This window comes from Diceros bicornis, chromosome 18, assembly GCF_020826845.1.
Source record: "Diceros bicornis minor isolate mBicDic1 chromosome 18, mDicBic1.mat.cur, whole genome shotgun sequence".
Lineage (NCBI taxonomy): Eukaryota > Metazoa > Chordata > Mammalia > Perissodactyla > Rhinocerotidae > Diceros > Diceros bicornis.
The window spans coordinates 35,927,396-35,949,635 of NC_080757.1; the positions used below are offsets into that span (position 1 = coordinate 35,927,396).

Here is a 22,240-nt window from a genome sequence, read left to right on the forward strand (position 1 = left end):
AAGAGAGAGGAAGATCAGCCCTGAGCTAACATCTATTGCCAATCCTCCTCCTTTTTTCCCCCTTTTTCTCCCCAAAGCCCCAGTAGATAGTCGTATGTCATAGTTGCACATCCTTCTTAGTTGCTGTATATGGGACGCCACCTCAGCAGTGCGTTGGTGTGCCCCGGGGATCCCAACCCCGGCCGCAGAGCGCGCGCACTCAACCTCTAAGCCATGGGGCGGGCCCCCAGAGGCTGAGTTTTCCGGATGATGATGCTTTGGAGATGGTTAAGTAGAGAACAAGGAGCAATTTTGAAGGACACTCAATTTCTGCTCCTAATCCAGGGGTATGGGGATGATCTGATGAGGTCAGTTTTGGATGTGAACCAAGATCTTCTGGCCCTCAGTCCGGTGCCCTTTCGCCTCCTGGCGCTGCCAGCGACGACGCCCAAGCGCGCGCCCTCCAAGCCGCCGGGAAACATTGTCGCTCGGCGGGGCAACCCAACTCCGAGCCTTGAAACTCCACCCCTCCGGCGGTGGCGGCGACTGCAGTGCGCTATCCTGGGAGCTAGAGGGCGCTCCCTCACGCGCTCGGGCCGCTCTGGCCCAGTCCGTCTCAGTGGCCGCGGAAGGTGACGTGGACACGGAAGTGGTCGTCGTCGCGGCGGCGCCGGTGGGAGCGGGGCGCGGGGCTCGGAGTGCGGCCGGCGGGTGGACGGGCGGCGGCGGTCTCGGACCTGCGGCGGCGGAGGACGCAGGAGTTGTTGGTTGGGTGCGAGTCCGTTGCCTTGACGAGCGGCTTCTCAGCCCCTTTCTCCTGCCCGTCGCAGCTCCGGAGCCGGGACCCGCTCAACCGGCGTCACCATGACCAAGGCCGGTAGCAAGGGCGGGAACCTCCGCGACAAGCTGGACGGCAACGAGCTGGACCTGAGCCTCAGCGACCTGAATGAGGTCCCCGTCAAGGAGCTGGTCGGTACAGTCCCGCGAGGCCCAGGCGCCCAAGCGCGCCTGGCGCTGGCCCCTGCTTGGGCCGCCTCCTTTCCCGTGCCTCAATTTCCAGATTCTAGTACCAGGAGGGTGGGAGTGGGACTGAGTTCCCGGGGAGGCCGCGTCCGGCCCCGGTGTCCCTCCTGGGATGTACACGTGTCACTTTGGCGCAGTTCCAGAAGATGGAGAGGAGCTGCTTGTCCGGCCCTGGGCTGTTTACGGGTCAGAAGTGAATCACCCCCTATTTTGGGGGCTTTCACAGCGCTCAGCTCCGTGCCGGACCCAAAGTAGGTGCCCACGGAGCGGTTGCTGGCTGTATTCAGAGAATGAATGAACAAATGAATGAATGACGTGGTCCGAGAAGTAGGCCTCCGGGTAGACCTGGGTGTGGCCCAGAACCAGGCTTTTCTAGGAAGCTGGCAATCGCAGCTGGCTGCCCCACCCCTGAGGCGGCCTTCCTTGGAGAATGTGAAGTCTCACTGCTTGGTCGGCAAGGTCTCTTCCCTGCTCAGCTGAAACTGGCGGGAAGCCCACGCTGCCAGCGGCCCACCCCTCCACCCCCCTACTCTTGACCCCCACTCAGGAAACTGAGGCCTGAGGCCCCAGGGAGATTACACAACTAGTTTGTTGCCAAAGTGGAGTGATGTCACGCATCCCTGCTTTTCCCACCACCCACCCCCACCATAGCCTCACTTTGGATGACCTACACTTTCCTCCCTGCCCTGAGGAAACTACATTTGCCTTTGGCCCTTGGCCCAGTCTTCCCTCCTCCTTGGCTGTGTAGTGTGGAGGTTAGAACAGGATTCCCAGTTCATATTCCAGCTCCATTGCTTAATAGCTGAGTGCCCTTGGCAAGCTAGTTAACCTTTGCCTAGATCTCCTCATTTATAATATGGTGATAATAGTTCCCATTTCATAGGAGTGTTGTGAGTATGAAATCAGATTGTAATGTAAAATACTCGGCAGGTAGCAAGTGCTGATGCATGTAGCTATTATCATGGCATTCTTCTCACTGTAATATCTAAAACTTTTTTAGGTGGCCAAACTTCATTCTTAGGAGTTTCTGACAGTTGGAAAGTGCAGGTTGGCCCAGGGTCCTTAACTGAATTTTTGCCTCCTTCCTCACCCCAGGAAGACTGCCAGCCTTGTTTCAGCCTGGCCCTAGGACTGCTGTCCGGAACTGTTTACTCCAGGCATCTGCTCAGTGCAGCATTGCCCTAGGGAGAAAGAAGGGTCAGTTTTGCCGAGCCTCTCCAGCCCTGAACACGATGGGAAAATGGAGATGGGCTGTGAGGGCCTTGTTTTCACTCTGGCATTCCTTCATTTACTCATTCATTCAGTCGTGAATCAGCCAACATGTATATTGAGTGCCTGGGAGGCCCTGAACTGGGGAATGTGGAAATCGCAAAGCTGTATTAGACACAGCCCCTGCCCTGAAACCTACAAAAGAGAGATGCTAGAGAAAATATTAACAGTGCTATGGAGACTTTCTAAGAATCTGTTTTCCTTTCTTGGATGTTCCACAGCCAAATCCCTACGCTTTGCATTCTTCCCTAGGTCATGGTTGACTGGCTCATTTTTTTTCTCTCCTGTCTTCAGGAACATTATACCTTAGTGCTGTTTTTTTAAAAGTCTTTCCTGGGCTGGCCCCGTGGCTTAGCGGTTGAGTGCGCGCGCTCTGCTACTGGTGGCCTGGGTTTGGATCCCGGGCGCGTACCCACGCACTGCTTCTCCGGCCATGCTGAGGCCGCATCCCACACACAGCAACTAGAAGGATGTGCAACTATCTACTGGGGCTTTGGGGAACAAAGGAGGAGGATTGGCAATAGATGTTAGCTCAGAGCCGGTCTTCTTCAGCAAAAAGAGGAGGATTAGCATGGATGTTAGCTCAGGGCTGATCTTCCTCCCAAAAAAAAGTCTTTCCTGATCGTGGGAACTTTCTCTGGAAAACGCTTTATTAGCAGATGTCACTGAATCATTCCATGTGTTGGTTTGACATTTTGTTCTCATTCCCTTTCTTAGGCTGCCCTCCCAAAGGCCACCGTACTGGATCTGTCCTGCAATAAACTGACTGCTCTACCGGTAAGACTGGCAAGCAAGCACGATTCCTTCTAGAGCCCGATGCTTCTCCTTCCTTTTTGGGGGACTTGTATCATAGGCATAATCTCAGGACAGGCCTGCACGCAGGCTACAACTGAATCCGAGTGTGTTGGGGGTGGAGTGGGGTGGTTGTCTCAGTGGGAAGGGAAGCCAGGTATAGAGTCCTCTTTCTTTAGAACAACGGGAAAGTCAGGCCACGAAAACTAAAGTCAACAGCTGGGTCACTTATTGGGTTCATCTTTTTTCTGCCTTATTTTATTCCTTTGAAAAATAGTTTACCTCCCTATTGCATAGGGGAGGCTAGAGACCATTTTGTAATTGCTCTGCATTCCAGAGAGAAAGCTGTTTATGAACAGCTTCCTTGTGCATCTTTTGATGGGGAACAGGAAAAAGTGTGATTTTATGGGACTACTGTATCATTGTTCTCCCAGTCCTTGAATTACTTGAGATACTTTTTCGTCTAGCATATCCAATCTATGGTCAAATCCTTTTGCTTTTTCTTGCACAACTTCTCCCAGTTCCCTTTTGCTCCAGCTGTGAAGGCACTGGAGTCCTTCAGCCCCGTCAGCCTCTCCTGGGTAATGGCAGTGCTCCTTCTCTGTCAGGCCTAAGTTTCTTGTCATTGTTGCCTTTTCCATCCATTACTGTGGCCATGTCACTCCTTGCCATACTCTCTTGGGCTCTGGCTCAGAGACCGAGTCTCAGAAGTTGGTAGTCCGTTCTCCTCTCAGTATTCTCCTGGGTCTCACTTATCATCTATAGCATCTTCCCATAGCTATCAAGATCTGTTTCTAACATGGAAAAAAAGCATCTGAGATCCCACTTTTTCAGGAAAGTATTTTCTCTCTCATTAAAGGGTAGCAATTCCTTGCAACCTGACACCTGCTCTACACTCTGTCAGATGGTCACTCAGCACCCCAAGTGCAACTTTCAGGCTGAGTCTGTTCAGTTGTCGTGCCCTCCCTGAAGTGCAGATCCACTGGCGTTCACAAGTCCCCAGAGAACATGACTCATGTCTCGTTAGCTGAGGCTGGAGCATCACTTCAGCTGGGTGCTGAGCGAAGGCTTAGTGACAAGAGTGATGTTTTGAACTGTGCTGAAGAAGAGCCAGGATATGGGTAGGATGGGCCCTAGCCCAGTCAGTCAGTCAGTCATTCAAAGAACACTCATTGAGCACCTGTGCTAAGTGCTGTGCTAGGTGCTGCAAAGAAGGAATGCGAATAACACTGGGTGCTCAAGGGGTGCTTCGTCTTGTTAGGAAAATGGATGGTTGCACTATGTTTGACAGCTCCTATGAGAGGTGAACGTAGGGTGCTGTGAGAGGGCAGCGGGTCCCTAATCGCTCCAGGAGAGATGTGGAGGATGGGTTGGAAGGAGAACTGAGAGGGAAGGAACCCACACTTAATTTGTGTCTACTTTGTGCAAAGCCCTTTTGCATACGCCCTCACTACTTCCCACCAGGGCTGATGAGTGAGTCCATTTTCACTGGATGTGGAATAGCTGGGAAAAGGTGGAGTCAGGATTTACACATAGGTGCCCCTGACTTGGGGGCTCCTGGACTGTTAGATGCAAGTGTGTGAGTCCGAGGCTCAGGTGTTCTCTCTTTGGGTCCTAGTCGGATTTCTGTGGCCTCACACACCTGGTGAAGCTGGACCTGAGTAAGAACAAACTGCAGCAACTGCCGGCCGACTTTGGCCGTCTGGTCAACCTCCAGCACCTGGATCTCCTCAACAACAGGCTGGTCACCCTGCCTGTCAGCTTTGCTCAGCTCAAGGTAACAATTCATGACCCCGTGTTTTGTGGCCAAGTGTGGCACAGGGCTCGGGAACGTGGAGCATGGCTGTGAGAAAGGCTGGCAGAGACACCCACCCTGTTGGAACTGCCTCAGATGGCTTTCCCTGCAGCTGGAACACAGAGGGACTTTCTTGCTGCTCATTTTGTTCCACTTCGAGGGACTCTGTGTGTGAACTTGAGCTTAGGCAGCCTCTCTGCCCCATCTCTTTAGAGCCTGAAGTGGCTGGACCTGAAAGATAACCCCCTGGATCCTGTCCTGGCCAAAGTGGCAGGGGATTGCTTGGATGAGAAGCAGTGTAAGCAGTGTGCCAGCAAGGTAAGACGAAGCTCCCGGTGTTACCTTCACATTCCCCCTTGGGACCTGCCTCTGCTGCCTCTTGTTTTCCGCCCCAGGACACTGTAGCTGTGTGTTGATTAAAGCACTAAGGTCTCAGTGAAACCTGTCTCCTATGAGCTATCAAGCAAAGGGACCTTTGTTTCTGTGTTTACTTCACAAGTAGTAGAATAATACCATCGTCTGCTCTACTGTAGTACTTCCATTAAGAAACTAGGACCTTGCAAGATCCAACACAGCACTATGTCAACAGGTGTTTAAATGGGACAAGAGGGTTAGGGGCTGTGGCCTGAGTCACAGTTATGTAGGAATTTTGATAATAAAGGTATTGTTAATATTTGTAAGTTTATAGCTGTAAACAGGCACAGCTTGGGCAGATCTGGCATTTGATTTCAGTGGAGTCCTCTGACACAGGAGTGAGGAACTAAAGACAGCATGGAAGGTAAACATTGTTGGTGGCCAGGAGCCTTGAAGATGCCTTCCATTGCTTCTTAAGAATAGCACTATACCCACCTCTCAAAAACTCCAACTACAGTCGTTTCTTTCCCTCCAGCTTTAGAACACATTGCTGCTTCTCCAGCTGAGCACTGGATGACTTACATGGCTATGCTTAGGGGGCATGGTGAACAAAAAGATTTAACTTTAAATGCTAAAATTAACATAAGCGAAATATGTGTATGATGGATCTCTATATGGATCTCAAGAGTAATGGCCTTTCTTTTCTTATTAGCTCAGGTCTTCTTATATAGTCTCATCATCCGTATCACCCATTGTTACAAGAAACCAAGCACAAAGTCAATGCAACCAAGTAGGCAAGGCAACAGTTTGCCCTTAGACGGGAATAGTACACGTGATCAGTGCATCCTGTTTTGAAGACTTGGTGCTTTAGGAGTGATGTCTGTTCTGAAGAGAAACAGTGGATACCACTGACCACTCTTCCTTTGTCCTACATGCTTTACCTGTTTCATCTCATAATCGTCATGACCCTGGGAAGTAGGTATTACTTCCATTTCTCTGACAGGAGCAACCCTCAGTATGCATACACCTTTCATTTATCCACTTATTCATTCAACAAATAATATGTTGAACCATATGATATTGCTGATCCACAAAAGTAATTTTTACTGAGTGCAAATTTCTTTAGTACTCACATATATCTTCCAGACAAAGCTCCGGGTAGCACAGTGCATTTGTGGTAACTAAAGCCATGCTCCCTGGCATTGCTGCCCCAGAGCTTCAGCTGTCACCTTTAGGCATTGTAGGAGAGCGGCTTGGGGCAGTCAGAATGAGGTCATTTTTCTCCAGGAGTTAGTTTAGGTCTTACCAGCTCTGATGTAGTGGGTGCATGGATTAGTCATAGTTACTGATCAGCGTGGTGCAGAGTGAAGCACCTTTTAAAAACAATGTGTTAGTGCAACAGCAATCATCAAGTGCTTACTGTATGCGGTGGACTGGGATAAGTAGACCAATCTACCCTCCAGGGGCTCACAGTCTAGACTAGAGGAGTCTCTGATTTCTGAACCTGGTGTGTTTTCAGATAATTAACTCCTGATGTGTTGTAGCCAGAGTGAAAAAGGATATCTCTTAAACCTTTGAGCTCTTTATTTAGCCAGCTGTGCATCCCCTAAAACCAACTGAATGGTGCTTATTTAATAGTCAGAGTTCAGAGTGAGACAGAGACTTAGTACTGGGGCTGCCACCATCTGCCTCTCACTATCAAGCTTGACTTTGCTCCAGATCCTGCAGCTCCTCGTTGAGCAGCCAGTTTTTAGTAAACTTGACTTCCTTTGGAGAGGTGACAGCAGGTTCAAGTCCTAGGTTACCCAGGACAGAGTTCCTTGTGGCTTCAAACCAGGCTCTTGAAGGGAGCTGCTTTTGCAGGCCTGCTCCGGAGCCCCTCTTATGATGGGTGTGTGCTTGTCTGAAGTTTCTACAAAATAAAAGAATTACATTTGAATACACGTCTGTTCTGGGCTGGCCCCGTGGCTTAGTGGTTAAGTGCGTGCGCTCCGCTGCTGGCGGCCCGGGTTCGGATCCCGGGTGCGTACCGCCGCACCGCTTCTCCGGCCATGCTGAGGCCGCGTCCCACATACAGCAACTAGAAGGATGTGCAACTATGACATACAACTATCTACTGGGGCTTTGGGGGGGGAAAAATACACGTCTGTCCTGCAGATTGTTTAGTACAATAATGAAACAGACAATTTGCTGTCTTAATTTAGAATAGTTTAGGTTTTCTTCTTTTCTTATTAATGCAGTAAAGAAGATAAAGTAACAAGCAGCTGTGTTTATTGAGCATATATAATGCCAGGGGTTATGTTAGGCAGCCAGTATAAGTTATGTAATTTAATCTTCACAACAGGCCAGAGGAGTCTGTCTTATCTCTGTTTTCCAGATGAGAAAATCGCCTCAGAAAGGTTAAGTGACTTGCTAAGGTCACACAGATAGTAGGTGGTAGAGTCAGGATCGTGTTGGGGTCCAAGTTTACACTCTGTCCCCTACATCCAAGGAATACCAGCTTCTAAAAAATATGAACAAACCAAAAAAAAAAAAAAAAGTCTTTTACCTTCTCCCCTATCCATTCCCATAGTGAGAATCTCTGGCTGTTTCAGTCAGAGATCATCCATGACTAAGTCGACAAGGATTGGAGGGGCTCAGGGTGCCAGTGCACTGTGTGGTGTTTGGGCCCAATGGGTCTTTCCCTTGCTGAAAAGTGCTCAAAGGAAGGAGTACTAGAAGTGAGCAGAACAACCTCTGGTCTAGGAACTCTGAAGACCCGCACTCGGGGCTATGCTGCTTTCTAGCCACGTGACGTGGACTGATCGCCGTATCAGAGCCTCGGTTTCCTTCCTTTTGAAATGGGAAGCCAGTCGCTTCGTCACACGTGTATTGAGTGCCTATTATTAGCTAAGCTCTATGCTCGCCTACAGACAGGGCAATAGTCCCTCCTCTTAGGGAACTTAAGGTCTTATGACTGAGATGGATAAGCAAACTCCCCAGGACTGGGAGGAGGGGATCCTGCGGTAGCCAAAAGAGGGAGGTCAGGAAAGCATCTTAGGGGAGGTGCTGTCCCTGCTCATCAAGAGTTGCTGGGAGACTTATATGAAATCGTGTGTGTAAGAGTGATTGTAAATGGCGGGACTTCTTACAGATTCCACTTGGCATTGTGTTTCACAGACTTTTTTCTTGACAGTTCTAGTGACCTGGGCTCATATGACTCTTCTCCAAGTAGGGCTGGTGCAGTAAGTTAGGATACAAAGAAAGGATTTACTCCATTAACTCTGCATTGCTGCCAGGCCCAGGGTGATCTGGGACCTTGAGAAGAGCAGTCTGTTTTGAGACTCCGCTGAGCAGACATGTGAGCTGAGAAGACTACTGCTTTGAGTAATTCAGCTCCCTCCTTCCCCTTTGCAGGTGTTACAGCACATGAAAGCCGTGCAGGCAGATCAGGAGCGAGAGAGACAGCGGCGGCTGGAAGTAGAACGAGGTAGGTGGCCATCACTCCTCTAGTCATCTTCCGGGTCCTTATCCGAGCCAGCTGATTCTCGTGCTTCAGGAGCTAGAATCCAGTAGAAGAGTTGTGAGGAGCAGTGGGGAGCAGTGCGGTGGTAGACAGCATCATCTTTATCTGACGATTCTCTCTCTGGTCCTGGCTTCTCCACTGAGCTCCAGAGTCATGTTCAACTGCTTGCCTTTCGTGTCTGCTTGGAGGGTTAATAGGTATCTCAAATTAAACATGGCTGAAACAGATCCCCTTCACCCCCTCTCACTGTTCCCCCATAATAGGAGATCACCATCATTGCAGTTATTCAAGCCTAAAATTGGAAAGACCTCATTCCCATATCCAGTCTGTCAGCAAGTCCTGTACGTGACCATTTCTCCACCTTCAGAACCACCACCGTAATCAAGCTACCATCCTATGGACTACCATAGTACCTCCTAACACGATGTCCTGTCTCCATACTTGTGCCCTCTCCACAAAGCCATTTTCCACATAGCAGCCAAGGAGATCTTTTTAAAACTTGAATCAATTATGCTGCTATTTGCTTAAAACCTTCCAATGGCTTCCAGTTGAACTTAGAATGAAATTCAAACTCAGTAATATGGCTGACAAGGCCTGCCATGGCCCAAGCTTGCTGGCCTCTCTGGCCTTGTTCCATACACAAGGGAGAGAATGCTGTTAACTTCCGCCACTCTGCTGTCGCTTGAACATGTAAAGTACAGGCTCACCTTAGAGGCTTTGCTTGGTTTCCGTTTCCCTCAGATCTTCACATGGCTGGCTTCCTGTAGTCCCTCATGTCTCGCTCAGATGTTGCCTGAGGTTAACCCTTTCGGAACCATCTAAACTAGAATGGCCATCCCATCTGTCATTCTCCGTCACATCCTCTATTATTTCCTTTATGGCACATATCACTGTCTTTTTACTATTTGTTCACTTGTTTATTGTCTCTCTCCTCCTGTAGAAAGTAGATAACTTAGGCACTAGAACCTGACTTATCTTCACTGCTACATCTCGAGCACTTAGAACAAGGCCTGGCACACAGCAGGTGCTCTGTTGACTGGCTGGCTGACTTCTGAGCCCCCTTACTGGAGGGCTCCCATGGTTAGAGGAGGGATGTGTGCAGTACTGGTTACAGCAGTCCCTGAGATGGAACCCCTGAGTTACGACCGTCCGTTTTACGTGTATGGCTGTTGTGGTGCCCATGTTTACCCTGACCACTGCTGCTTCTGCTGCTTGACAGCACATGTTCTCTTGAGGCTGGGTGTAGTGTGTTCTTGGCATTCTCAGTGCCCAGCTGGAACTTGGAGCTTGTTTGTATGTGGAGAAGCAGTGGAAAGCTACAGTACTTATAGTGCTACTATTCAGTTACATGATGGTTCAAATAGGCTTTTCAGCCCTAAAAGGACATTTCACCATCATTTGTGGCATTCTGGCTTTGGAAAAATGTACTTCAGGCTTCCAAATAACTAATTTGGAAATGCATTTTTAGAACCCAGTAATTTGTAAGTGGGGCCCAGCATGTAAGCAGACTTGGGCTGTGAAGTAAATCTGAATGTGTTACGTGGACTCCTGAGTTGAAGTCTAGCGAGTCCTTCTGACAAACTATTAGTCTCACTTTCTCGGGAAAACATTTCCATCATCTCTAACCCTGGACCTGAGTGCTTGCTTTCTCTGCTTACTTGCCTCCCCACACCACATTCTTTTCCGAAGCTTGGGAAGATAGCAATCCCGTAGAATCAACACCTCCCTTGTTTCTTCTCATCTCTGAGCTGGGTAGTTGCTGTGCCTTCTGCATTAGTACCTAATTCTAGAGGAGCACCAGACTCAGCACCCACACCTTTCTCCTGTCCCCCTTGCTACATCACCCTAATCTCTGCTACTTGTGGCTAGGAACCCCTTGATAAGAACCCATTCAGCAAACCTTGAGAGCAGCTTATTGTATTTTAGGGAGGGCTTACTTCCCAGAGAGCAGAAAGACAGCTGTTTCCTTTTAATATATCCTATGTGACCCATGGCATGAGGGAAGAGGAGGCTGAAGCCATACTTTTAGTCACTTGGGAAAGCACACTGGAAAGTTTGTGGGAGAGAAGTCATTTTGGGGTATATTTTCTTGCAGAGGCCGAGAAGAAGCGGGAGGCCAAGCAGCGAGCTAAGGAGGCTCAGGAGCGGGAACTGCGGAAGCGGGAGAAGGCAGAAGAGAAGGAGCGCCGGAGAAAGGAGTATGATGCTCTCAAGGCAGCCAAGCGGGAGCAGGAGAAGAAACCTAAGAAGGAAACAAATCAGGCCCCGAGTACGTTTGCTCTCAGTTTGCACGGGTGCAGTGGGGTGACTTGCTTATGTTTTCAGGCATAGATGAGTGAGTGAGTGAGTGAGCGAGCAAGTTTGCAAACCTTGTCAGATACAATATACTCTAAGGCCTGGGAGTAACTCTGAGGCGTTTGCTTACGGGAATGGGGGTCTCTCTTAAGGAGCGAGTGCCCAGCTGGTGTGTTTCCTCAGAGCCATGTGCTTATGTGCATGTGTTTTGGTCAGATGTGGCTTAAAGCATTCCCAGAACAGGGAGTTGCACATTTTGTAGGGGTTAGATTCCTAAAATCATTGAGAGAGGCAAAGATTGCATATGGTCAGATTACCCTTAAAAGTCCCTCACGTCATCTGTGAAGTGTCCTGGGTGTGTTTTGAGTGTGTGGTGCCATCTCAGTAAAGCCAGCACCGCCTATGGTTTTCTTTCCAAGTTGGAACAGATCACTCTCTTTTTGCTTGAACACCACAGGAATCATTTGGCCTGCATTCAGAGAGCTGTTGTATAAAAACACTTGTCAGTGTTTTGCCTGAATATGTCCAGTTGAATTTGTATAGTGATGTGGCTCCATGTACAGAGGAGGATCGCAGACCCTCTGGGCCCAAAGGGACCCCCGAGGGAGAGGCACGTGAGGGGGGAGGAGCTCTGTAGGGAGGGTGGAGGCCCGTGGCCCTGTCACTGCTCACTCTCCTTGGCCTTGAGCAAGTCACCTAATCTCACCACCCTTTTTGTCTCCTTGTGTAAAATGAGGATCATACCTCCTTATAGTGATAGGATTAAATGAGAACATCTGTGTGACAGGATCATGCAGTTCTTGGCGTGTGGGTGCTCAGTGAAGTCTCTCAAAATTTTGCCTAAAAATCAAATCAGTTTTTTTCTAATTATAAATTTAATATGTGTTCACTGCAGAGAATTTAGAAAAGTCCCATATATATATCAGTAAATGGCAATTAACCTGTAGTCCCCCATTCCCAGCAGTAATCACTGTTAACAATATGGTGTACCTTCCAGGCTTTCTTTTTATGTGCATCTTATATAATAATAATGACTTTAACAATATTAATAACTCTCAAACCTGTTTCCCTTAATGGGCAGCACTCTATCCATGCTTGATGCCTCCTGATAAGGCCCTCCCCCAATCCCGAGGGGCCTGGATTGTCACCATGTTATGGAGGATAACTTAGGACCCTGAGGACTGTGTGTGCTAAGTGAGACATGGAGAAAGAGTTCCAGTTTTGGGTGTACTCCCTTGAGATCCAAGGGAGAAGGTGTTTATGTTTCAGTCTCTGCATAGCAAAGTTTTTTTTTTGAGGACGATCAGCCCTGAACTAACATCCAATGCCAATCCTCCTCTTTTTGCTGAGGAAGATTGGCCCTGGGCTAACATCTGTGCCCATCTTCCTCCACTTTATATGGCATGCCGCCACAGCATGGCTTGACAAGCAGTGCGTCAGTTCGCGCCTGGGATCCGAACCTGCAAACCCTGGGCGGCCAGAGTGGAGCGCGCGCAGTTAACCGCTGCACCACTGGCTGGCCCCTGCATGGCAAAGTTTTTAAGAGCTCAGATGTTCTTAGGACAGTTTTCTCTTCAGGGCCTGGAGAGTTGTCGTTAGAGAAGAGGGGGGATATGGATCTGCATGGAGGAGACTAGCATTGCTTGGTAGAGTGTGGGTCTCCCCAAACTGACTGAACTTTTTTGTCTATTGTGACTTTGTCCCTCAAGAATCTAAGTCCGGCTCTCGCCCACGGAAGCCACCACCCCGGAAACACACCCGGTCCTGGGCTGTGCTGAAGCTGCTGCTGCTGCTGCTGCTGTGTGTGGCCGGCGGGCTGGTTGCTTGTCGGGTGACAGAGCTGCAGCAGCAGCCCCTCTGCACCAGTGTGAACACCATCTACGACAATGCGGTCCGGGGCCTGCGCAGCCACAACATCCTCCAGTGGGTCCTGCAGACCGACTCTCAGCAGTGAGCTTGTCCTCAACACCTGCTGCCTCCCAGCCTTGGAGCTTGGATTCCTATGGAATTGGGTTCTGCTGGACACAACCTCTTTTTAGCATCAGACCTACCTGCCATCATCAAATGGCTGCTGATTGGTACTTGAGACCTCCTCTTTGTAGGACTTCTTTGTTCCTTAGTCAGGGTTCCCTGGTGGAATAAGGAGAAATGGGAGGTGGGGACAGTTACCTGCATGCCTAAAGGAACAGGCTGGGGGTGGGAGAGGAAAAAACATAGCCTTTTCTAGTTGTTATACAAAGCTGTGTAAAGGCAAGGCTCATTTCTACTAAATGGTCAGCTGTCACTACATTTACATGTTTTTTATGTCACAAACCCTTCCTTTCATCCCTCCCTGGGTAGCCAGGGCAGATCAGGAGGCAGTGTGTTTTTGGGGACTAAGGGAACACCACACTCAGCAAATCTAGCCTAAATTGGGGGGGTGGGGCGTACTTGTTTTCTTAAGGACCTCAGACATTTAAACATTTTAATAACCATACAAACTCTCAGGCTGTGAAAGGGACTTCAGGACCATCCAGTCTAATATAACACCTGCAGACAGGAAAACAGGCCTTTCATGACTTGCCTACTAGACTGGTCTCCTAGCTAGTTTGAGGCAGAACTGGAGTCCCACTCGGGTATCCTTTCTTTCTTTTCCATCATTTTGCCTCCTTAATAATGTCCCGAGAGGACAGGACTCACACCAGAATTGAGTATCTCTCAGCCAGAGTATAGAATCTTCCATGGCAGACAGATTCATGACCCACAAATGGAAATCTCAATGCCATGAGGGTCTTGGGCAGCTCCTGTGGAGTCCTGCCCCAACTTATGTGGCTTCCATAAAGTGGGGATGGTCCAGCCTCCTTGCCTCAGTTTCAGAGCATTAACTCCCCAATTGCCAATAACCAGGAAGGCGGACCCTTGCAAAGCCATTGTCTATGACAGCTCTGTTAGTGACCATCTGTTAGTGGTTGGTATGACTAAATACCTCAAAGGCAACCTGAAAACTCAAGTTTCATGGAGACTGGGGTTTAGAATTGTTTGATTCTAGACCTATAACTACACCTGCACAATGAAGGGAAACCAGTAGCACCATGGAGTTTCAAGAGTGGGGCGTTCACTCATGACCACCACAGATAAGGGCAGCACTGTCCATTCTCTTGTCTGCCAGATTAAGCATTTTCTTGCTCTGTGGCCTCCTTTGCCTCATCTTTTCACAGCAGCTAGATGAAGGGATCAGAAATGGCTGTGTCATGGTGCTCATTCACTAAAAGCTCCCAATTGCAAGCTCCTTGCCTCTCCCCAGGGAGAGCAGGAACCTGTCACAGTTCAGAGACTAAGGTCAGGGTCCAGCTTTTTAGCCCTAGTGGCCCATTTGGATAGGACTGCCACTCATGGCTGTCTTGATACCGGAAGAAATGACTTGTTCTCTCCTTCCCCAAGGATAGCTCTGCTGCGTAGGCCCACACCTTACTCATAATCACTACACATTCCTTTAGTCTTCCTCCAAGCTCCAGAGCCATTGGTACAAATGCTTTATTGAATCTAAACACAGAGTACATAAAATGAGATTGAGAGAATACAGAAGTCAGCATAGTGATCGCACCCCTGTTCCCTGGCTGGTCGAGGCAGCTCCAGTGGGTGAGGAAGGCTGGAGCACACCCAGCCTGGGTAAGCCAGCCCACCAAGGGCAGTTCACTCATGATCTTGAGATTTGATGCTGAGGTTCTTTTGGATTTCTACAATTATTAAATATGTGTCTGAGTGGTCTGTCTTTGTTCCTTTGTATTTTGAGGGCTGGCTGGGGCAGGGGTAGGGGTGGTTTATACATGGCAGCGAACATTAATGCTGGTGAAGTACATGCAAGTATCTCAGCCTTCTGCCCCAAGTTGACAGGTAGGGAGACTTTCACACAGAACGACACCCAGGAAGAGTCTGTTGGCCTGACCCAGGCTTGGGTTCGGGAGGCGCTTCCAATCTCTGCTTTGTAGTCATGTTCTGAGCTGGGTGAGGCGGACATCTCCAGCTGTCTATCCTTGTCCTTGAGGGCTAGCATCAGTCTGCACTGTCTAAAGAGAGATCTGGCTGCAGAGTGCTCATCTGAAGGTAGATACGCCTGGACAGCTCTGGTCCAACTCGGCGGGAGGTGGATGTCACACCTTCCCCACGGCGCACCTGTATGTCTGCAAGCAAATTCTGGCGTTCTTGCTCCGAAAAACACCGCCGATAAGCCTGAAAGTAGTAAATGACCTCTTAGTATACCACGTGGTCATTCCTCATCCATGAACAAGGGGGCAGTTGACTTGGGTTGGGGGTGAGAACCTGTCCTCCCCCCCTGGGTCAGTGTCAACAACTCTGATCTTAGCAGACCTGCACTGTTGACCTAGAGGCATTCTTGGGCCCTCACCAGTGCTATCCATGGAAACCATCTGGGAGTCCACTAAGGCCAGAGGGTGCTGGGTGCTGACGCCGGAAACAGCATACCTGGACCAGGAGCTGTGGGGAAGGATAGGCATCCATAACAGCACTGGCCATTTCCAGGCTGACGCGGTTCAGCTGCTGGATCTGTCTCCTCCAGACCAGTGCAAGTCCTCTGCCAGCGCGGTCCACCTTTGCCCCTCCAGCCCAGTCACTCTCCAGGCAGAAGGAGAAATTAGTTTGATCTCGGAGCTTCCTGCCAACAGCACAGTTGAAGAGCTGTGAGTCACTTGTTACTCTCTTGCACCTGTCCCCTTAACTGGGAACTTAAAACCCTTCCTCCACTGACCTCAGAAGAGGTGGGTACAGTGTTATATCTGACGCATTTGAGTGCTCGCTTTGTTCCCAAGCAGTGCTACTTGCTGATTCCCTTAAAAACGACATCTAGTCCTTTTTCATTAAAAGAGAAGGTAACAGAAAAGTACTGGACTCTTCTATGTTGAGATTGGTTTGTATTGACCTGAGAGGCAGTGTGCAAGGGGTAGGCAGAAGGTACTAGGTATCAGGCAACTGGGAGTCTAGTTCTGGTTCTAACTTGCTAGGAGCTTAGACAAGCCAGTCTCCTCAGGCCTCAGTTCCCTCAGGTATAAAATCAGGGACTTGGACTGGATGGTCTCAGGTCCCTTATTTTAAATTCTGACTATGAACAATCCTTAAACTAAGTAGGCTAAAAATGTGTTTTATGAGGACTTATTACATTGTGATCTGACCTGTAATGAATCCTGGTAACCTGGCCGACTTGTCACCCAGAACCAACCTGCAGAACACAAACTTCCACATAAGCTAAAGCAGAACATTTTAAAGGGACTGAGCTTGAGGGCTCTTCCCAGGAATGCCCAGAGGAGGTCAGCTCCTGCCTCAAGCTTGAGAGACAATGGGCTGACAGCAGAGCTGAGAGGAAAGGGACATCTTTGGGTACCAGAACTGCTGTAAAGGACGAGGCCCAGCATTGGAGCCAGGACTGGCCGGGGGCACTCACTTGAAGGGCGCCTCAGCCACAGCCTTTGTGAATGTGCATGCGAAGTCAGCCAGCTCTTTCCAGCTCTGCACAACTCGAGCCTGTGCCTGTGTGTGTAGCTGCAGATCCACCAGTGCCTAGAAACCCAAAAGCAGGATGGACTGGAAGGGCGGAGAGAGACAAGTTTGAAGTTGTTCCCCTCTCACTTCCACTGAAGCTGCACCCCAGCCCCTTGGCTCCCTGTGTGGCCCCTTCTCTCCTACTTGGTGCCAGCGCAGAAAGTATGGCCAGCAGGCATTTTACTCTTTATCAGTAGCAAAGCGGGCACCCAAGCTGACTCCGGCAACACAAAGTTCTTACCTCTTCCACGTCTACCCTGGACACCAGGGGCCTTGTGTTGGCCTCTGGTTGTCTCTGCTGCTTCTTCTCCTTGGCCTGTTCTCTATTTGCCACTCCCTGTTTCCTTCTCCTTGGAGGATTTGGAGCACTGGAGCAGGGAAGGAAATCAAAGGGCAGCAGTTCCAGGCTGAGCTCAGGCAGAAGGGGTGTGAGAAGAGTGGACCAGAGCATCTCACAGGCCTTGTCAGGGATGCTATCTTGCAGAGGGACCCAGATCTGGGATGAATGAATTCACCCCTGTTGGGCCAAGAGTTGCCCCCTTTAATGCTAAATCCAAACCTGAAGCTCTTCTCCTGATCCACAATCACCAGGGACAGAGCTTTCCCCGCTGTCCTTGCTGTGACGTCAGTTACAAAGCTCCGAAGTGTTTCCTTCCCTTTCTCGGTGCTGCCCAGACTTCCCTGCGTGAAGTGGCAGAAGCTGCATTAATTCTTGCTCCCTACAGTCAACCCTATCCTCAACCCTATGCCTCAGCACCCACCCCCCTTTGGCTCTACCCACCTGCTTGAAGTTGCAGATCATGGACACAAACGCCTCTGCCAGGAGCAGCACCAGGACCATCGGCTCCTCCACCCAGCCCTCCTCTCCATCCTGCCAAAGGACCCAGAACCCAGCAGAGGGAGGCAGGTCAGCAGGTGCTCAGCACCTGCGAGAGAGTCCCAGGCCTCCTGGGTGAATGAACTCACCCCCATCAGCCTAGCCCATTTTGCATTATATTTTTTCTTTTGGAATAAAGTCACAGTGGCAAGAAACAATAATCCGTGACCCTGTTCCTCCCCAGTGCTCAACTCCTGGTGCTCCAGTTCAACCTTGGTGCACTGCATCTCAAGAGGCAGTGCATAAGCAAGGAACGTTAGTGAGCTGACAAGGGCTGAAAAGTGACTGCCAATATTTCTATGCATTTTGAATAGGGGAGTGGAAGGAAAGGAGACCCTTCCAAAGGATGTGGTACAAATAAGTAACTTGGGCTTTGAGGGTAGATGCCAACGATGAGCTGAGTGGCCCTTACAAACACATGGTTTTGTGTGACAAAGATAAGAACCATAGGGAAACTTCAGTCTGTGAGAGCACCTCCTCTTCACCACAGCCAGGGCATAATCAAAGCCAAGGCCGCCTCCCAGCAGACAGTCCCACAGTGGTGCAGTATGACAGAGTGATCGAGAGCAGGGCTGTGCAGAGCTTTCTGACTGGCTCCCTGTAAGCAAAAGCTAAGACCCACAATAACAGTGACGTGTAAGTGGGAGGAGCTCTGGGTTCTAGTTCCCACTCAACCACTGATCAGCTGTGATCCTTAACAAGGCTTTCAACTTCTCTGAGCCACAGTTTCCCCACCTGTGATGTGGGGGGAAGAATTCCTTCCTTACAGGATAGCTGTGACCGAAACATAAGAGAGAGAGTGAGGGGCCGGCCCTGTGGCTTAGCAGTGAAGTGCGCGCGCTCCGCTGCTGGCGGCCGGGGTTCGGATCCCGGGCGCGCACCGGCGCACCGCTTCTCCGGCCATGCTGAGGCCGCGTCCCACATGCAGCAACTAGAAGGATGTGCAGCTATGACATACAACTATCCGCTGGGGCTCTGGGGGAAAAAATAAATAAATAAAATTATATTAAAAAAAAAAAGAGAGAGAGTGGGGGCCCGCCCCGTGGCTTAGCGGTTAAGTGCGCACGCTCCGCTGGTGGCCCAGGTTCGGATCCCAGGCGCGCGCCAACGCACCGCTTGTCAGGCCATGCTGAGGCCACGTCCCACATAAAGAGGAGGCAGATTGGCACAGATGTTAGCTCAGGGCCAGTCTTCCTCAGCAAAACGAGGAAGATTGGCACTGGATGTTAGCTCAGGGCTGATCTTCCTCAAGGAAGGGAGGCAGGGAGGCAGAAAAAAAGAGAAAGTGTGGAAGTGCCTTGAAAGGATAAACTGCTTTGTGAATATAAAGGTTTGCTAATACCCCAAATTAAAAAGTGTGTAATTGCCCTAAATTACTGAGAAAATTATGAGATCCAAACAAGACAGGAAAAAAATCTTAATGTTTCATCACTAGACTCTTGAAAATGAGGGGTGGAGTATTTTGGATTCACAGATAAGAGGAGTGGAAGGCACAAGAGCTGTAGTAACCCGGGGAGCCGGGACAGGGAAGGAACATTTACCGTGCGCCTACTACATGCTCAGTGCGTGGTTATCTCATTTAGTCTCCACAACAGAGGGGACTGAGAGGGACTAACCGTGTCCTCATTTTTTACATGAGGCACAAAGAAATAATTTGCCCAGGGTCATAGCAATAAAGCCATGAGACTGGGATTCAGACACGAGCCCGCCCTTTCCCAAAGCCCAGTTAGAGAACTAGGACTCCTGTGCAGATTATCTTCCCTCTGCCCACAGATCCACTCTCCACCCTTCCCTACTCTGTTGTCTGCTGGAGGAGGGTGATCTCTACAGACCACATCGCAAGGGGTGCACGCCCTCTGGCTGGGTATGGCCAGTGGGAACCCAGCAGGAGATAGGAAGGAGGGAGGAGTGAAGTCAGGGTATGGCTTTCCCTGGCTCCCTCCCAATGGGGTCACCTAGGTTTGCCTACACTCCTCTACTGGAGGTCAAACTTCTCTCAGGTGGGTTCTCTTTACATTTCTCTCTCCTTCCCGATTTTTGTAAACACTTCCTCCTCTCATCCCTTCAGGCCTAGGCATGGAAACAGCTATGCCAGTGGTTCTCAACCAGGGGCGATTTTTCCCTACAACAGACATCTGGCAATATCTGGAGACATTTTCCATTGTCACGATGGGGAGGGGTGCTACTGGCATCTACTGGACAGATGCCAGGGATGCCACCTAAGCATTCTACAATGCACAGGATAGCCCAGCACAACACGATTATCTGATCTGAAATGCAAACAGTACCTGAGGTGCAGAAACTGGTTAATGCTGTTATTACCGTGAGGTACTGAGCTGCCCCTTGTAGTTTCCTTGTACCCTGCCCACGCCTTAGAAAACACTCCCTTTATTAAATCCTCCTCAAATTATCCTAAATTGAGTGTGCCATCTGTTTTCCTGCTGGGGCCTTGACTGATAGATATCCTTTAGAATAAAAGCATATTTATCCTGTAACTCTAAAGGGGAGGAGAGAGATCAGCCAGAAAACCCCTACCTCGGCTGGCCCAGCCCTCCTCCTCCAGGTGATGCTGTGAGGCACGGCCTGTGCCTCAATCACACAGCAGCATTCCATGGACTGCAGTGCTCCGAGGAGCTGGCCCCCACCTCCCATCTGTAACAGCACTGCAACAGATGGGAAAGGGGCTGTCAGTGGGTGGCCCAGAAGGCAGTTAACTCAGCATAGGGTGAAGACGGATGCTATGAGGACCTGGATCCAGCACCACAACGATGTGCTTTAAGCATTCCTCTGGCCTCTGAGCTTTCAGCCCATTAACCAGTGCTGCCTTCTTCTTCCTTTCCTGTTGTCTCAGGGTGCTTTCCTTCTGGCTTGCTTGTCCCCGCTGCTGGCATCCCTGTGAGCCTTTCTTCCGGACCTTCTGACTACGCTTGGTTCTCTTCTGAGGCAGGGCGTCCTCAGCATTCGTTTTGATTACTGTCCAGCTGTTGCTCTGGACAGGGCAGGTACCTTGGTAGGCTGGAAGCTGATGGCATGGATTGTCTACCAAAAGGTCTTTGTTATTTAATGCACGCCTCTCTGAGGTGTCACAGAGGGGAACATCACGGATCTTTGGAAAGGGCTGTTTTTTCCAGTCACATAATGCTCCTTCATAATTTTGATGATCCACAATACTTTCAACTGGGGAGCTAGAGTCCTCGGGGCTCAGCTGCTTGTGGGTCAAAAACTTACATGTTAGCCTCTCAGCCAGGGGAACAAATTCCTCCTCATCTTCACTTCCACTGCTTAGCACCCTGACTGGCTCGGTTTGTATGACCGTTGCGGCCGTGTCCGGAACAGGTGGTGGATCTTTCAACCGTGGTGATGAAGGACAGGAAGCCTCAGAATCTGAAGTGTCAACCACTATAACCTTCTCCTCCCTCTGAGGGTGTCTTCTCTTTGCTGAAGATGGTTCCTTCTTTAGAAAGGCAAATGTTGGCAACTCCTCAGAGTCACTCTCACTGGATTCCAGTGAGAGTGATGACTTCTTGAGAGCCATCAATACGTGCTATCAAATTAATTCCCTAAAAGGAAAAGAGAGAGGAGACAGAGACTCAATCAATTCAGTCTACTAGAGGTGTTCTATGGCCTAGCTTTATGGAAATAAATACAATATATAGAGAAATAGAGAAACAGAGAAATAGGAGAGGGTCCCAACACGTTCATTCTGGGACTCAGAACAGTTACGTCTGTAGCCTAACAGGAACCCTCTTCAAATCCTTTCTAGGCCAAGGTGAGGTATAAGCAAAGTGGAAGTTACTATTACAAAATTTTAATGGGGTAGTAACAAGACTCAACAGCACCTCCTTGTTGATCTCTGCATTTGAACTGGAGATGCCAAGTCATCCTTTTTTAAAAAATTGAGATATAACTCACATACCACAAAATTCATCCTTTTAAAATGTACAGTTCAATGGGTGGTTTTTGGTATATTCACAAAGTTGTACAACCATCACTACTACTAATTCCAGAACGTTTTCATCACCCTAAAAAGAAATGCCATAGCCATTAAGCAGTCACTGTCCATTTCCCCCTCCCCTAGCCCCTGGCAACCACAAATCTACTTCTATTTCTAAGGATTTGCCTAGTCTGGATATTTCATATAAACGGAATCATACACTACGTGGTCTTTTGTGACTGTCTTCTTTCACTTAGCATTATGTTTTCAAGGTTAATTTATGTTGTAGCATGTCAGTACTTCAATTTTTCCGGCTGAATAATATTCCACTGTATAGATATGCCACATTTTGTTTATCCATTAATTACTTGATAGATATTTGGTTTGTTTCCATTTTTTTGGCCATTATGAATAATGCTGCTGTGAACGTTCACGTCCAAGTTTTTGTGGGGACGTATTTTCAACTTTCTTGCATATATACCTAGGAGTGCAGTTGCTGGATTATATACAAAAGACATTCCTCGAACAAATATTTACCAGTGCTGTAGGTGTGACACGGGATGAGCAATGTAACCTTTCTGGGCTTTCTTCTCTAGTAAAATAGGAATAACAACAATACCTACTTTAGAAGGTTGTGAGAAATAAATGAAATCATGCATCTGCAAGGCTTAGTACAGTATCTGGCACAGGGTAGGCGCTCAGTAAAGTAAGCAGAATGACTAGGGAGGGACCTTATCCCTGTCTCCCTGACTCCCGCAAAACGAGGGATCGGCCAAGCCGGCTCCTGCCGGGCACGCTCCGCGCCTCTCACCCCGGCCCCAGGGCGGGGCAGTTCCTCCACACTCCGCGGTCCAGGACGCCCTGGCCACCAAGCCTCTGCGGAAC

General features: G+C 49.4%; 2 protein-coding genes across 6 annotated transcripts; one reads left to right on the forward strand and one right to left on the reverse strand.

The window, feature by feature from the left end:
* Nucleotides 1-666: 666 nt before the first annotated feature.
* Nucleotides 667-14,759, forward strand: LRRC59 (leucine rich repeat containing 59). The gene is made up of 7 exons (XM_058560714.1): nt 667-948; nt 2,989-3,048; nt 4,682-4,840; nt 5,072-5,176; nt 8,609-8,681; nt 10,813-10,986; nt 12,722-14,759. The coding sequence occupies exons 1-7, from the start codon at nt 844-846 to the stop codon at nt 12,964-12,966; spliced, it is 921 nt and encodes a 306-aa protein (XP_058416697.1). The 5' UTR covers nt 667-843; the 3' UTR covers nt 12,967-14,759.
* An 80-nt stretch (nt 14,760-14,839) lies between these two features.
* On the reverse strand, nt 14,840-22,187 carry EME1 (essential meiotic structure-specific endonuclease 1). 5 transcript variants are annotated; one of them, XM_058560701.1, is made up of 9 exons: nt 21,893-22,183; nt 20,170-20,981; nt 19,957-20,084; nt 17,326-17,415; nt 17,104-17,225; nt 16,786-16,951; nt 16,447-16,562; nt 15,474-15,663; nt 14,840-15,221 (listed from the first exon to the last, which is right to left on the reverse strand). In XM_058560701.1, the coding sequence occupies exons 2-9, from the start codon at nt 20,954-20,956 to the stop codon at nt 15,045-15,047; spliced, it is 1,776 nt and encodes a 591-aa protein (XP_058416684.1). In that variant the 5' UTR covers nt 20,957-20,981; nt 21,893-22,183; the 3' UTR covers nt 14,840-15,044. The 5 variants fall into 5 exon arrangements, with proteins under 5 accessions (XP_058416684.1, XP_058416679.1, XP_058416681.1 ...); XM_058560696.1 differs by having other exon boundaries at nt 16,786-16,912; nt 21,893-22,181; XM_058560699.1 differs by lacking the exon at nt 14,840-15,221 and adding an exon at nt 16,178-16,224 and having other exon boundaries at nt 15,480-15,663; nt 16,786-16,912; nt 21,893-22,184.
* Nucleotides 22,188-22,240: the final 53 nt, after the last annotated feature.

Bases quoted from the DNA above. Each gene is read 5' to 3' on its own strand.
- EME1 (XM_058560701.1), bottom strand. From the start codon at position 20,956: ATGGCTCTCAAGAAGTCATCACTCTCACTGGAATCCAGTGAGAGTGAC. The intron at 17,416-19,956 runs GTAGGGGTTTTC...GTCCTTTGGCAG, and splicing joins GGAGGGCTGGGCCAGCCGAG to GATGGAGAGGAGGGCTGGGT. The intron at 15,664-16,446 runs GTGAGTGCCCCC...TGCTGTTGGCAG, and splicing joins GTGGCTGAGGCGCCCTTCAA to GAAGCTCCGAGATCAAACTA.
- LRRC59 (XM_058560714.1), top strand. From the start codon at position 844: ATGACCAAGGCCGGTAGCAAGGGCGGGAACCTCCGCGACAAGCTGGAC. The intron at 4,841-5,071 runs GTAACAATTCAT...CCATCTCTTTAG, and splicing joins TCAGCTTTGCTCAGCTCAAG to AGCCTGAAGTGGCTGGACCT. The intron at 8,682-10,812 runs GTAGGTGGCCAT...ATTTTCTTGCAG, and splicing joins GCGGCTGGAAGTAGAACGAG to AGGCCGAGAAGAAGCGGGAG.